Source organism: Tympanuchus pallidicinctus, unplaced genomic scaffold (assembly GCF_026119805.1).
Source record: "Tympanuchus pallidicinctus isolate F22 unplaced genomic scaffold, pur_lepc_1.0 scaffold25, whole genome shotgun sequence".
NCBI lineage: Eukaryota > Metazoa > Chordata > Aves > Galliformes > Phasianidae > Tympanuchus > Tympanuchus pallidicinctus.
Genome location: NW_026294742.1, coordinates 2,854,246 through 2,868,344, shown reverse-complemented (window position 1 = coordinate 2,868,344; position 14,099 = coordinate 2,854,246). Strand labels below are relative to the sequence as shown.

The 14,099-nt window shown below is 48.1% G+C and overlaps 1 protein-coding gene across 1 annotated transcript in view; it reads left to right on the top strand.

Moving 5' to 3' along the window:
* The window catches only part of TAOK3 (TAO kinase 3), a 33,393-nt gene that overhangs the window by 13,386 nt on the left and 5,908 nt on the right, over nt 1-14,099 (top strand). Inside the window, exons 6-8 of the mRNA XM_052689344.1 lie at nt 5,990-6,124; nt 12,522-12,758; nt 13,335-13,463. Of these exons, the coding sequence (XP_052545304.1) occupies nt 5,990-6,124; nt 12,522-12,758; nt 13,335-13,463 (501 nt within the window). The remainder of the gene's footprint in view (nt 1-5,989; nt 6,125-12,521; nt 12,759-13,334; nt 13,464-14,099) is intronic.

Here is a 14,099-nt window from a genome sequence, read left to right as displayed (position 1 = left end):
AACTCAGCATCTAATCTGATATTGGCCAAACTGAAATTATTTTGGCCACAGTAGTGTTGTTTACTAGTGGGCAGTCAGATGTAGGTTTTGTGTGATGTCTTTTTCAAAGAGTTTGCAATGCATTTATGTGCTTTTTGCCAACAGAGCTGAAGCATTACAGCAGCACTGAGAGCATGAATTTCTCCTTTGTAGCGTTACGACAAAGCCTAGTTTTAACTAAGTGTTTTGTAGGCAAGTTCCTTCCTCCTGAAATGCAATATTTGTGTGATTGAACATGGAAGCGTTTGTAAAAGGAAGCTCTCAAGTCATTTTGTCTCCAACAAAAGGTTGCCTTATACATTTAGGTATACTGGAAGATAAGTTGGGTTTGTTTCAGGGGGTTACATTTGCAATGGCACCTTTAAGAAGATAGGTATGAAAAGCCACTCCAGGGAGCCTTCATGAGTGAAGAGTGGCCTAACTAATTTTCTGTTCTGGGGGATTCTAGTTAAAGCTTTTCTTCATTTTCTGTACATTTCAGGAATGTGTATTTTGATTTCACGTTGCCAAGTGGTTGTTTTTATGTATGTGTTAAAACAGAGAGATTTGAGAGATTGATTTGCACAATAATAGGTTGTAATATTACTGATGGATTGGTGTCATTGCAGCTGATGAAAACAAAGTGTGAACCACTTCCATCAGATCTAAATTGCTTGTGTTAAAGGAGCACAGTGCTGTTGGCTTTAATATGGTTATTTCATTTTGTACTGAAAGGGAGGGAGCATCCTCTCAGTCCCATTGCACACTGTACATAGGACTTGCACTGTGAACAAACACAATTTCAACACCAGCTGGGTGTTTTGTTGCATGGTATGGAAAAACAGGATTGCTTACATACCTTTCAGGGAAGGAGTATGAAAGAACTCACCTGTGGGTCACCTCCAGCTTATGTTTTAGGGAAATTTCAGAAGCACAAACATCAGAGCTTTGCTGATGGTCCTTATGAAGCAGTTAACAACGGGCACCTTGCACAGGTGCAGATGTCAACACAGTTGGCAGATGTTACCTTCTGCTGTACACGTGCATTAAGTGCATTTGGAATATGTGTGGCAGGACGTTACCACGCTGAAAATACAGTTTTAATTGAATATATGCCTTTTTTAGATTACCTTACCTTGAGGAATGCAACTTTAAATGAAAAACTGCTTTGTCTGTGCATTATGTATATAGTAATACCTGTGTAAATACTATAATTGCAACAGGGCATTTGCTGGGGGCTTACACACACGTACATCCCATTCTGTTTTCAAGGTAGAATTCCTTATTTGGGGAAAAACCCCTTCAATCTGTACTTGCTCTAACTACTTCTGTAACCTGGTGAGTGGATGCACACACATTGTGTTTTGTTCTACCAGGTGAGAAGCAGGGGTGCTGAGTTCAGTTACACTCCCAGAGCCTTACCTCAAACAAAATCCAGAGAACCGGGGGGGCTCAAGCTTAAATTAAGTTTTTGGTTTGCATTTAACCAGCCTTTAAAGGCTAAAAAAGAAAATACAGATGAACACGATTAGCCAGCTGTCTGCCTTACGGGGGCATGGGGTCATGTGCTGGATTGTTTTGACATGGGTCAAATCAGGATGCTGGGTAAAATTATGGTGTTCCACAAATGTGTTAATTAACGACCTCCAGATGTACCAGACTGTGTGCACATGCCCACAATGGCTGCATTGCCTGAGCTGTTTGCGTGGCTCAGAGCTCAAAGTGTCAGAGGCCTTTGGATTTCATTGCACCACAGCCCCAGCGTGTTCAGGTGAGACCCACTAACTATATGGCAGCTCTGGGTAGCCAAGATGCCACTGTGCACCAAGCAGTTCCCGAGCATTTGGGATGGATCCTCCATGAGAAGAGGACACATCCTCCCTCCTTCCACCAGGCAGAACCTTTGGGGCAGCGCTTTGCTCTCTGCCTTTCTGAGCTTCTGCTTGGAACCAAGGTTGCTCCTATTTGTCAGCAGAGTGAAACCCATAGATTGGAGGAAAAATGACTTGGAAAGAAGAAAATAATGACAGCCATCCCTAACTGACCGTGTCACTCTTTATGTCATTGAGTTTGTAGTTGTATCCTAAATTGCTGGGGGGGAAAAAAAAATTCTGTTAATGTCTGCGAGTTGTGCTGCAAGTCCTGCATCCTCCCTTTCTGGGATCTTTGGCCTTCCTTGGAATCCAAGGCTTTCCTCAGAAGTGTCCCCTCATCAAAGCAGTTTCTATATAGGATTTTCAGATATCCAGCTGGGATGGGCTGTTTTACTAGGAGCATTGCAGGCAGTGGTGACCCTGTGTGTACCTTCTGGTCATGCAGGTCAGGGACACAGAGCCTCTTGATGCTTAAACCTCTCTGCAGATGATTGAGGCGTTTAGTACCATGTATTAAAATGAACGATGGCGCTCCTTTGAATCCTTAGAAGTTAAGGATTTGCTGCAGCTGTATGTAGAGCTCTGCAGTTGTGTGCAAGTCCTTTCTGTGGCTCAGAAATTCCCTCTCCTGTTTGCCTAGGAGATTGGAAGTCCTCCTCAAGTGGAGGTTCCTCGTGTACAAAGCCTTTGTGAAGATATCTGTGGTGTGCAGAACTGAAGGTGCAACACACAGTCCTGGGGTGCAAGTTTGGTTGTTTCTGCTTCAGGCTGTTCTGATGTGATCAGTTTGATGTTGGGGAGGTTATTTCTGAATCAGCTGTGAAGACAGTGGGACTCCTTTCTCTGTGTTTTGCACTCATGTTGGATGCTTTGCCGGAGCAAGAGCTTCAACGCAGTTCTATACTGAAAGGAATGTAAACACCAAATGCAATTTATAGATCTGTCTCCCCAGTTTTGTTGTGATTAAAATCTGAGGCAAAATTCTCATTGATTCATCAGTAGGGAAAAAATCAACTCCAATGTACCTACTGAGTTTTCTATTTGCTTCTGTAGCTTGCTTGTTCTGAGCAAGTGTTCTGTTCACAGAGGAGGCTTCATTACAGAAATGGTTCTGTTCTCATGGAATCACTGAATCACAGAACTTTTTGAGGTGGAAGGGGCCCTTAAAGGCCATCTAATCCAACTCCCCTGCAGTGCACAGGGACACCCACAGCTGATCAGGTGCTCAGAGCCCCATCCAACTCGCCTTGGGTGTCTGCAGGGACAGGGCACCGTGGTGTCACTCAAAACAACCTACATCTTGAAGCAAACACAAATGATCTGGTCGGTGTAATTAGAAGGGGCCTACTCAGAACGTCCATAACACAACTTGAAAGCAAAAGCCGTGGCAGGTGAGTTAGGTAGATGTTCTGGTGTAGGGGCAGAACTGTAAAAACTGCTGTTCTGTGAGGAAGATGAAAAAGATGTCTTATGGTGGAACCAGCATGGGGCTCTGGAGGTAAAATTGAGGTTCCCACTCCAGGGACTGACCATCTGGGTTTGAGCAGTGATTTGCTGCTTTCTTGGTTGAAATCTTCGCATTCACCCTAGCATGTTAATGTAATGGAGAGAAGGGAGACAGCTGAGCAATATATGCTATAGGAGACCTTAGGAACCTGTGTTGCTTCAGACGTGGATGTATAACCATGAGTAAGATTTGCCCTGTTGCCACCTCAGTTCTGTGGCTCTAGTAGAGCTCTTGTAGCTCTTGTGTTCTTAGAATCATAGAACTAAGGTTAGAAAAGACCGTTAAGATCTTGCCCAACCTTCTGCATCTCTTCAGTCCTTTGTGGTTAAGACATCTAAATCTTGTACAGAATCTTTAGGACAAGATTTTTATTTAGCTTTATTGAGCATACAGGTAACTCCAGTGTCAGTTTGCAGTTGCCCTTTGCCTTGGCCTGCTTCAGAACCGTGTGTGCACATGAAGCAATGCTTGCAGGAGCCCTGAGAGCCCTGGGTCAGCCAGGTCCATCCCTGCAGGGCTCAGCTGAACTGCTGGGGCTGCAGGCTCCCAACATGGCAGCAGGAATATCAAACCAAGAGGTGATAGCAGCCAGTCAGCCTCAAATACAGTCCTGGGATTGTGTTTCAGTCCTTACACCTTCTTGCTAGAAGAGATTGTGGCAGAGCTGTAGGAGCCTGTGGCATTGGTACCCTTCCAGTGAACCCATGAGTCTGAACTGAGTGATGCTGTTGAAGTATAAATGTTTAATTGCTGCTTTTTTTGGTGTGACTGTAACAGTCTCGGACTTAGCTTCCTCATCACAACGTGGAAGCACCCTCGCTGTCATTTTGAACTTGCAGAGATTGAAAATCTAAGATCTGCCCCATTGCCAGTAATGGAACTTCTGTAACGCTGTCTCCTCCTGCTGAGGATGTGCAACAAAAAGCCCCGTGTAAGGATAACAACAGAAATTGCAACTGCCCTCTGCATCGATTCACTAGTGCTATGGAAGGGATGTCCCTGTAGCTAGAAGGGCTGCTATAGCTGTGGTGCAGTGGTGGTCTCAGCCATTGCTCTCCACGCCAAGGCAAGGGAAGGTTGTGTGGGGCTCAAAGTGAAGGGCTGGAGAAAAGGAGTCTGTTTTAAACATTTAAAATCAATGTGTGGTTTGGTTCTTTACATCAGCGCTTCTCTACCTGTTGGCTTTTTGCTGGAAAGCATATATATACAGTGATAGGGTGGGAGGTGATGGCCTCAAGTTGCACCAGGGGAGGGGCAGGGTGGATGTTAGGAACAATTTCTTCTCTGAGAGTGGTGATGCGTTGGCACAGGTTGCCCAGGGAGTTGGAGGTCACCGTCCCTGGAGGTGTTCAAGGAAAGGACAGCTATTGCACTGAGTGACGTGGCCTAGAGCAATGACAGGCATGGGTTGGGGTTGGACCTTAGTGATCTTTCCAACCTTAACAGTTCTATGATCCTACGAAAGCGGTTGAATTTGTGCCGGTCCAATCTAGGAGTGGCAGAGCACCAGGGAAAGAAACCTCTGGTGTGGGAGAGAAGTGCCATGGGGAAACTGCCACTGTGCATGGGCTGCTTGGTGGTGGTACGGCGGGCAGCAGAGATGTGTGGTCGCCCACAGACACCTGCACAACGCACGGGTCATTGCTGTGCTCCATGCAGAGGATACATGCCTCTACTGTAGGGCTGTAGAAGTGGGCAGCGCCTTCCTTTGCACCCATGGCAGCTAGAAACCTGATTGTCATTCAGGAAGACCCCCAAGTTGGTCATGGCCATACCGAGCCTGTGCTGGTGACCCAGCTGGTGCTGGTAGCTGTGGGCACATCCTGCAGGCACAAGGGCTGCTGGCTGCCACCTTTCTGTGTTCGTGGCTGTTTGCCAGCAAGCCAAGGGGGAAGCTGCACGGGAAAAGCATTTGTGCTAAAACCTGTGAGCTGTTGCTTTAAAGGGGGGGAAAAAGGAGAGAAAAAAAAAAAAAAAAAAAGAAAAAAAAAAAATTAGAAGGGAAAAAAAAAAAAAATCCTTTGTGGGCTGTGGAGAGAAAGTGCTAGAAGCGTGCGGGATCATGACTGGAAAGCAGGATCCCTGAGTGGCGGCGGGGCCGGCAGCGCGGCCGGGATGCGGGAGCAGGCAGCGGGCGCGGGACACAGCCCCGAGCTGCCGGGGGAATGAATGAATGAGGCGGCCGAGAGCCATCGAGATGGGAGTCACGTTTCTCCAGGGATCGCTGGGCTGCGGTGCTTTCGGCCAAGCTTTTTGAAGAGCTCCGGTCACTCGGCAGCGCTTCTTCTTTTTTTTTAATATATGTAATGCTGGAGGTTTAAAAAAAAAAAAAAAAAAAGCACCAAAAAAAAAAAAAAAAATCCCTGGCAGGGATTGAGGAGGCATCCCGCTAGCGATCAGCTGACACGGCGAGCCGGAGCTGCAATGTGTTGCTTATTCATTTCGTACCGTGGGAGCTGCAGGGGCTAGCAGAGAGCTAAACTATGCATTTCAAACAGCCGTGCTTGTGCAGAGAGAGGGCTGAGAGAGAGGCAGCCGCCGAGGAAAGAGCACAGCTGGACTTTCTCCTTGTTTTTATCCATTTCTGCAGGATCATGTATTTATAAGGGATGAGGTGGGCCACAGGGATCGCAGGCCTGAGGTGCGGCCTACCCAGTCGGTGCAGAATCAGGCCCTCCACTACCGGAACCGAGAGCGCTTTGCCACGATCAAATCAGCATCTTTGGTAAGCAGCCCCTTCCTCTGCTCCACTGCATCTCCCTGTCTCTCCGGGAAGGGGTCAAGAATCCTTTTTCTTCTTCTTATTCTTGTTTTTTGTTTTTCCTCTCTTTAATTTTTATTTCTTTTTTTTTTTTTTTTTTCCTTTCTGTTGGCATAGCAACTCGGTGCTGCACCGGGTGGTGTTCTGGCTGTGTGTGTGAATGGGGAAGTGTCGAATGCATGGAATGCCTGTGCTTTCACGCTGCATATCTTTTCAGCAGATGTGGAATCAGCCACGTTTGTGGGTGAAGCTCACATCGTCTCAGGTTATTTTTCCCTTTTTCCCACCCGTCTCCTTTGTTAGAGCCGTTCATGTTAACAAATGTGCTTATTTGCATGTGCACAAACCGCGGCTGGGTGTGCTTGCGTGGAATACGTTTGGATGCCGTGGAAATGCAGATGGGTTGGGAACAATAAGATTGCCGTTTGCAGGGCGAGCTGCTGAAATATATTTTTTCTTCCTCATTCATTCATTCATTCATTTATCTGAGGCAGCAGCGCGGTGACCGCATCTCGCGGGCAGCATCGCCGGGCTGCAGCAGCTTACAAAGAGCAGGGGGATGGGGCGAACCCAGATTTGTACTATTGCAAATGGGATTTCTGTGGACGCCTTTGTAGTAGCGAGAGGGGTGTGTGCTGCCGGAGTTACAGCCGCGCCTCCCGCCCGGCCCCGCACGGCTGCGGGCACCGGAGGGCTCACGGGTGGGAGAGAGGGGCAGGGAGAGGGCTGGGAGGCACAGGGACACGGAGTGGGACGTGTTGCAGCCCCACGGCGTTGGAGGTCACATGGATGGAGCTCTGGGAAGTGCCGCCGCTCGGCCTGGCACTTGCTGGGTGTTATGACATCATCCCGGACCAACCCGAAATTACAACAGCCAGCCCTCCCCTTCTGCCTTCGCCCCGGCTGAATGGTTTTTTCTCCCTTCAGCACCACCATTTCTTGTTTCCCCCCCTGCACAGCTCCCAGTCTCTCTGTGTGCAGGAGGCAGCGGTGTGTCTGCGGCCACAGCTGGAGCCTCTCAACCGAGAGAAACAGCAGCGGCCACATTTTTTTTTTCTGTACGGTGGTTGCTGCCGTTGTTACAACCCACAGTGACGCCGTGGCTGTCAGACCCGCCACCAGACGCTTTGCAGACTGAAATCTGGGGCAGGGCATCCGAGTTCCATCTTCTGCAGGGACATTCCTGTAACGGCACCCGAGTGCTCCCTGGGGCTGAGCGCCTGCTCCCCCCGCTGCTCTCCTCCCCCTTACCAAAGGAGTGACCTAGAAATGTGAGGGATGGAGGTTCACGCTGCACACCTGCCACATGTGGCAGCTCTGCTCTCCTGCAGACCTTGCAGGCCTTGCACATTTGTATTTCATGTGTGCACACAGCACGGTGCCGACACCATTGCGTGTAGGAGACAGTTATATTGGCAGGAAGGAAGAAACCATCAATGTCTCGAGCATCATCATCCAAACAGATACCTGGTGTGATGGGCAGATGGGTGTGTGTGTTGAACACGTGTGTGATCTCTTACTCCACATGTGTCCTGCAGAGTCCATAAGTCCTCTCTTCCTCAAATGTGTCATCCCTGGACTATCCGGGTGGCTCCCAATGGCAAAGTGTTGCTGGGAGCTGGTGGCAGATGTTGGCACAAGAATACAGGCTGTGAGGTCCTTCCAGTCCTCAGAGCTCTGGGGAAGGCAGCAGTGCCCCAAGGCAGCTCCTTGTTCCCCATGGCAGCCTTTTGTGGGGCTGCAGCTCACCTGGTCACTTGGCTGCCTTAAATCCCTCTGCTTCACTCACCAAATGACTATTAGGATGAAACTAATAGTGGGTGAAAAAGGTGCTGAGCTTTCTGGGCAGCTGTTCTTCGTCTGGTTTTCTGTGGAATGCACTCAGTGTGGCTTGCAGTGCTGCACTGAAGTGAACTCCATGCACAGCATCCTCTGGGACATGGGGCAGTCCTGCTGTCAGCTGGCTGTTATCCTCAGGCTGATGGAGCAGCAAGTGGCTCTGTGTGTCATGTGAAGCTTTGTTGTCCCCATCACATGTGTACCTGCCCCCTTCCCAGCACTGAGAGAGCTTCCCCAAACCATCACTGGCTATTACGGGGTTATTACCATGTCCTTAGGTTGCATGGTGTGGGTGTAATTTCATCATGCTTGCAGCAGAAATGTCTCACTTAATTTCAACGTGTGTAGAGCTGGGCTTTCCATTTTTACCTCTGTGTGCTCCAAAATGGAAACCTAGAAGAAATTCCAAGTTGAAACCAATGCCCCAGAACATGAAGAGTGCCTGTACAGGTGCTGGGTTTTGAGGTGCTGCTGTGGCTGCCAATGCACCACACTCTTGTCTTTATCTCTGTGTGTTACCTCTGGATGGAGGGGGCCAGTGGGTGGCCCAGCGTTGGTACTGCTTTGGCCAAGAGAAAACTGTCACACCTGCCCCTTGTCTCCTTCTTCATTATCTGTGGGCAACATTTTATATAAAAAATCAAGGGAGCCAGCATGCTTTGGTAGTTTCCTCATTGCTGCTGACGGTCAGTTGGCTCCTCAGCAGTTTAACACTGCTTTTTGGGCGCTGAGAGGCACATAGCCTCCACTGCAGAGAATCAGGAGCATCAGAAAATGGGAGTTTTGAGCCCAAACTCACTGTAGCAGGGTGCTATTTGGGTGTAAAAACATTGCTGACCAGCACCTCAAACAGGAGAGGAGGGCAGCACTGCAGGAGGAAGGAAAGCAGTGAACCCAGGGCTGCTGGGCTGTGCCTGTGGGCAGACCCACACTCCCATGGCACCCATAGGTCAGGCTGTGGATGTACCTTTTATACCTTTCCAGACTGTCACTGGTGCTTTGATATTACTTGCATATAATGTATGCATATAAAAATTACTTAAAATAATAATAAATAAATGAAAAGGACAAACAGGGTTCAGAAAGCTGAAGGAGTGCTCCTGCCTTTTGAAACAAACTCTTACCTTTGTGCTGAATTCAGGCAGCAGTTTTAATAGTCACTCAGGACCATCTTCCTCCTCGGTCACTGCAAATGCCGATCTCAGCCTTGAAGCTGGGAAAGCTGTGTTGAAAAAGAAGGCTGGGTGTTCTGCATGCTGATAAGACTGCACATCAACATCTTCCAGTGAAAGGTGTATTTTTAAATACGTGCAGCGAGGCACTGATTTGCATTTCTGGGTCATGCTTGACCCTTTAACTCTCTATCACTTCTTGCATTTCCTCGATAGCTGCTGTCGTAGCTTTCAGATGAATCAAGTGAAATGATGTAACAGTGGGGATGCTGTCGGAGGCCTTGGCATTCTCTTCGAAATGGAAATGCCAGCAGAAGTGTTCCGTGATCTCATCCTGAGTCTGTGAAGCCAAATGCCTGGGTACATGGGAGCAGCCTCTGGATGTGACCATCCAAGTGCACCGACTCCTGGTGCATTTACACAGTGCCTGTTGTCTTCAACCTTCTTCTGCTGCACAGTGACGTTTTACTCCAGGTGTTGGATTTCTCATCAGCTCATCTGGCTGCTGTCTATTGAGGTCTTTGCCCCAAAATGCTGAGCTTGTTTTTTTCTCATCTCAAAGTTCTCAGTGGGAGAAGGGCTGCTGGTGGTTGGCATTTTGCTCAGTCCTCTGCCTCCGTCCAGCAAGGAAGACACGGTGTTTCGAGAGGTGAAAATACTTCTTTTTAGGAGAAAACTCGGTGTCTCATCTGAGCAATGCGATGAGATGAAGAAGGATCTCTAAAGAAGTGCCATTTTGGAGGAGTTGTGAGCCCAGCTTCCTTACGTAAAGCTGAAAATCTTGGAGAGTGAATAAGAGTAACTTTGGATTTTATGTGATGAGTGAACTGTGTGTGAGAGTAGGTTGAAGAAGGCATCTGTCTGTCTCAGTTCTGTGTATGCCAAGGATGCAGAGAGATAAGAAACTGAGAAAATGTCACACCTTAATGGAAGCTGCTCTGTTTTATGCAGAGCTTTGGTTCTGCTGATGACCGGACTGATTGCGCCGTGCTTTGAGTGGGGCTTCAGGAAACCACAGTTTTCTGCTTTAAAGAGTGCTGACATTTTCTGGCTAGGTAAAGAACAAACTTGGTGATAAGCATTTCCTGTGTCATCTTTTTTCCCATCACAACCTATGGAGCTACTTTTACGAAATACTTTATAACTGATTTTCAGCTCTGTGTTTCTTAGACTCTTGCAGTCTGCTTTGGCACTGAGCATTCCCATGGCTGCAGGCAGTGCCCATCCAGGCACATCCTTGGCTCCTGCCTGGGGGTCGCCACGTGTGCCAGGCCCCAGCCAAGCCTGCTTACTGGAAGTCTTACCTTAGAATTGCTCAGGTTGGAAAAGCCTTTAAAGATCATCAAGTCCAACCATGATCTGACCACACGACCCTAACTCTAACAACCCTCCGCTAAATCACATCCCTGAGCACCACATCCGAACAGTTTTTAAACACATCCAGGCTGGTGACTCAACCACCTGCCTTGGGAGCCTATTCCAGTGCTTAACAAGCCCTTCTGTAAAGAAGTTTTTCCTGATATCCAACCTAAGCTTACCTTGCTTAACATAGCAAACAGCATACATGTGAAATGCTGGATTCTTGTCTACATGTTGGCTACATCTGTCTCTTATCATTAGCAGGTCTGATTTCTTAGAGAAGCTCTACTCCAGTTTCATGTGTTTAGTCCAGCCAATTTGAAAATAACATCCCCAAATTCCTTGGGGAGGATACGATCTGTGCATCAGTACTTCCTGTGGTTGATGTTTGGCTTTGCCAGTGTGGTGCTGGAGTGCAGTATGGCACAGGGCTCGTTCTGTGTTTTCTGTGCACAGATGTTTGCTTTCTCTCTACAGTTGCCTTTATCACAGAATGGCTTGGATTGGAAGGGACCTCAAGGATCATCAAGCTCCAACCTGCTTTAGGAAGGGTGCAGGGGAAACAGGCCTTCCGTTTCCTTGGCTCAGTCCTCTCATGACTTGTTTCTGCTCTGGGACTGGCCATTATTGTCTTGGATGGCGACTCCTTGCTGTAAATTGCTGTCAATTCATTTGAGGGTAAAGGCCATGCAAGGCTCTTCCTGACCTCTTCACACTCCTCCCTGGTGTTGGTGACACGGTGGTGGTGCTGCTGAACTCGCTGGTTGATGTCAGAGCTTAACAACCGCTGCAGTTACAGTCCTGCAGAACTGCTTGGTTGGCTCTCAGGAAAGCAGCTGCTCTCCTTCCGTTGGCTTCACCCTTCTCAGGTCTGTGTGTACATCCCATCCCAGGCCTGAACTTATCTTAAAGATCTCTGGAAAATGACCTTCAAATGACAGCAGTGCTGTGGTAGGTGCCAGTTCTTCCTCTTGGCTGCCTATGGAGAAATTCTCCAGGAAGGCTGCACTCCTGCAGGCTGCAGGAAGGGCTGTTGGTTCATAAGGCTCCAATAGGGCTGAACTCTGCTGCTTTGGGTCCGGTGTGAAGGAGACATCCCCTCTTACTTACCTCTACCTGTATGCTGAGAGGGTTTTGGGGTTGTCCTATAAAAGATGAGCAGATCATTACACGTGAAGTTTCTGAGTCTGTATTCTCAATTTAAAAAAAAAAATCAATCTTGGACACTTTTCATCTTTTAAAATGGAAGCATTACCACCCGTGTTTTCTTCTGAAAAATTTTGGCTCGACTTCCTGGGGTTTTTTTTCTGCCTTTCACAGGGATGCACTTAGGCATGGAAATGAATGTGGAACTTGTGAGTTTGTTTCAGCTGAGCGGGGTTTAAAATCTGCTTAGACCATCTGATCAATCTTGTCAAGAGCACACAGTTCCAGAACAGCGTTCCCTTGTTAGAAAACTTTCAATTCTGGTAGGGAATGAGCTCAGTCTTGAATTTTAAGAAGCAATTTTGAAGGAGGTGGCTCATAGCAGGAAATAGGTGTTGAGGGACCGTGCGGGGAGCTTCCAAGGATGGGGGCGAGTTCCTTAAAGCAGCGCCATCTTGTAAGTCCACGTAACCTTTGGGATTTGAAGCCTGTCTCCAAGGAAGGTTGTACAGCAGGCACCTTTGTTTGCAGACCTCCTCCAGTATTGCCCACAGTGATGTGCAACCTGTTTTCTTTCTTCCGAAAGTGGTGTTTTCGGCTGTGGCAGTGGAGATGCCACATAGAGTGCTTGGGAAGGTGGGGGAGGATTGAGGAGGGAGAAACCTTTTGACCCGAGTTGTAGAGTTAGAAACCAGCACCCTTTGAAACCTGGAGCGGCGCTCCCTGCAAGTCGACCTCCAAGTGTTGACGTGCAGCAAAGCGCGGGGTTCTTAACAGGTAAGCAGTTCATGAGGAGGCGGTCAAGAAGGGCCACGTAGCATTTCTTTCCCTTTTGCTGACCTCAGGTTACAAGGCAGATCCATGAGCATGAGCAGGAGAACGAGTTGCGGGAACAGATGTCAGGATATAAGCGGATGCGGCGCCAGCACCAGAAGCAGCTGATCGCCCTGGAAAACAAGTTGAAGGCCGAGATGGACGAGCACCGCCTCAAGCTGCAGAAGGAGGTGGAGACACATGCCAACAACTCGTCCATTGAGCTGGAGAAGCTGGCCAAGAAGCAAGTGGCTGTGATGGAGAAGGAGGTGAGTGCCGACGCGGGCTCCCCGGGCGGGTGAGGTGAGTGAGAAGGGCATACAGCTCTGAAGGGAAAGGCAGTGGAAGTAGTGCTTGAAACCCATGTTTGTGAGCAGCTGGTATGGTTGCTGTCTGGAGCTGCCTTGGTCAGTTACTGGAACAGCTTCACAGCCACACATGGAGTGCTGGTGGACGGCATTGGCATCAAGCAGTGATGACTGCTGGCTGGGGGACACCTGTGGGCACCTGGCAGGGGGTTCTTCTAGTGGCTGTGGCAGCTGCAAAGCTGTAACCTGGCAGCCTGCTGTCAGTCTGTATAAAGTCAACCCGTTATTCCGTATAGTTGTGGACTTTGACCCTCTGAGGTGGCTCTGGTGGAGAGAAAAGAAAGGAAGGCTCTTAAATGTGTGTGGGCATTCTGTTTTCTTATTTACGTGGAAGCAGATTTCATTTGGCCAAATATTCGTGGCTTTGTCTTACATGTGATGGGAGAATGACAGACAGAAAACTGATTTGTGCTGGATTCTGGATTCAGTGCTTGCACCTTCACCCCTATTTTTTTTCTCTTTCTCTGTGCCTTGCAGGCAAAGACAGCTGCAGCAGATGAAAAGAAATTCCAGCAACAGATTTTGGCTCAGCAAAAGAAAGACCTGGCGACCTTTTTAGAAAGTCAGAAGAAACAATACAAGCTTTGCAAGGAAAAGATTAAAGAGGCAAGCTGCTGTCATTTTCAGGGCTGAAGGGGTGTGGAATGAACATGAACTAGACTTTCCTTTTGATTAACCTGGGCCAGCCCAGGGGTTTAGGATGCCATCATACATGGAAGCAAATTTAGACTCCTAGCAAGTAAACTGTCAGGAGCTGGGGTCATCTGGCAGCATTTCTAGAATAATCTTGAAGCATGCTGGAGGAGCCTGCATGATATGTCATGGAGTGGAATCTCTGAAGCTCAGGATTATGAGGGGAAACAGCAATTCACAGAGAATTCTTCTTTCTTTTCCTCATCTGTTTTCCCCACAGAGAGTAAGCAATCGGAGCAGTGATCTAGATGTCACTTGAATAAAAGCCTTGGGATTATTTACATGAACTGGAGAAAAAGACATCAGTAACTTAGTGTTTAGCCAGTGGCTGTCACAAACTGTCCCCAGCAAAATCATTTGTAGTTAAGAAGGTAGGGGGGACAAAGGGGATAGCAATTGATTCAACAGATTTAAGCTTCAGTCCCATTGAAATGAGGGAAACTTAAGTCCAGGCTGGACTCCTTTGTAAAGCTGGTACAGGGAGCCAAGGATTCAGATTCCTTTCCTGGACAGACAGACCTCCCCTGCAGTTGTGTTTTCTGCATTCTC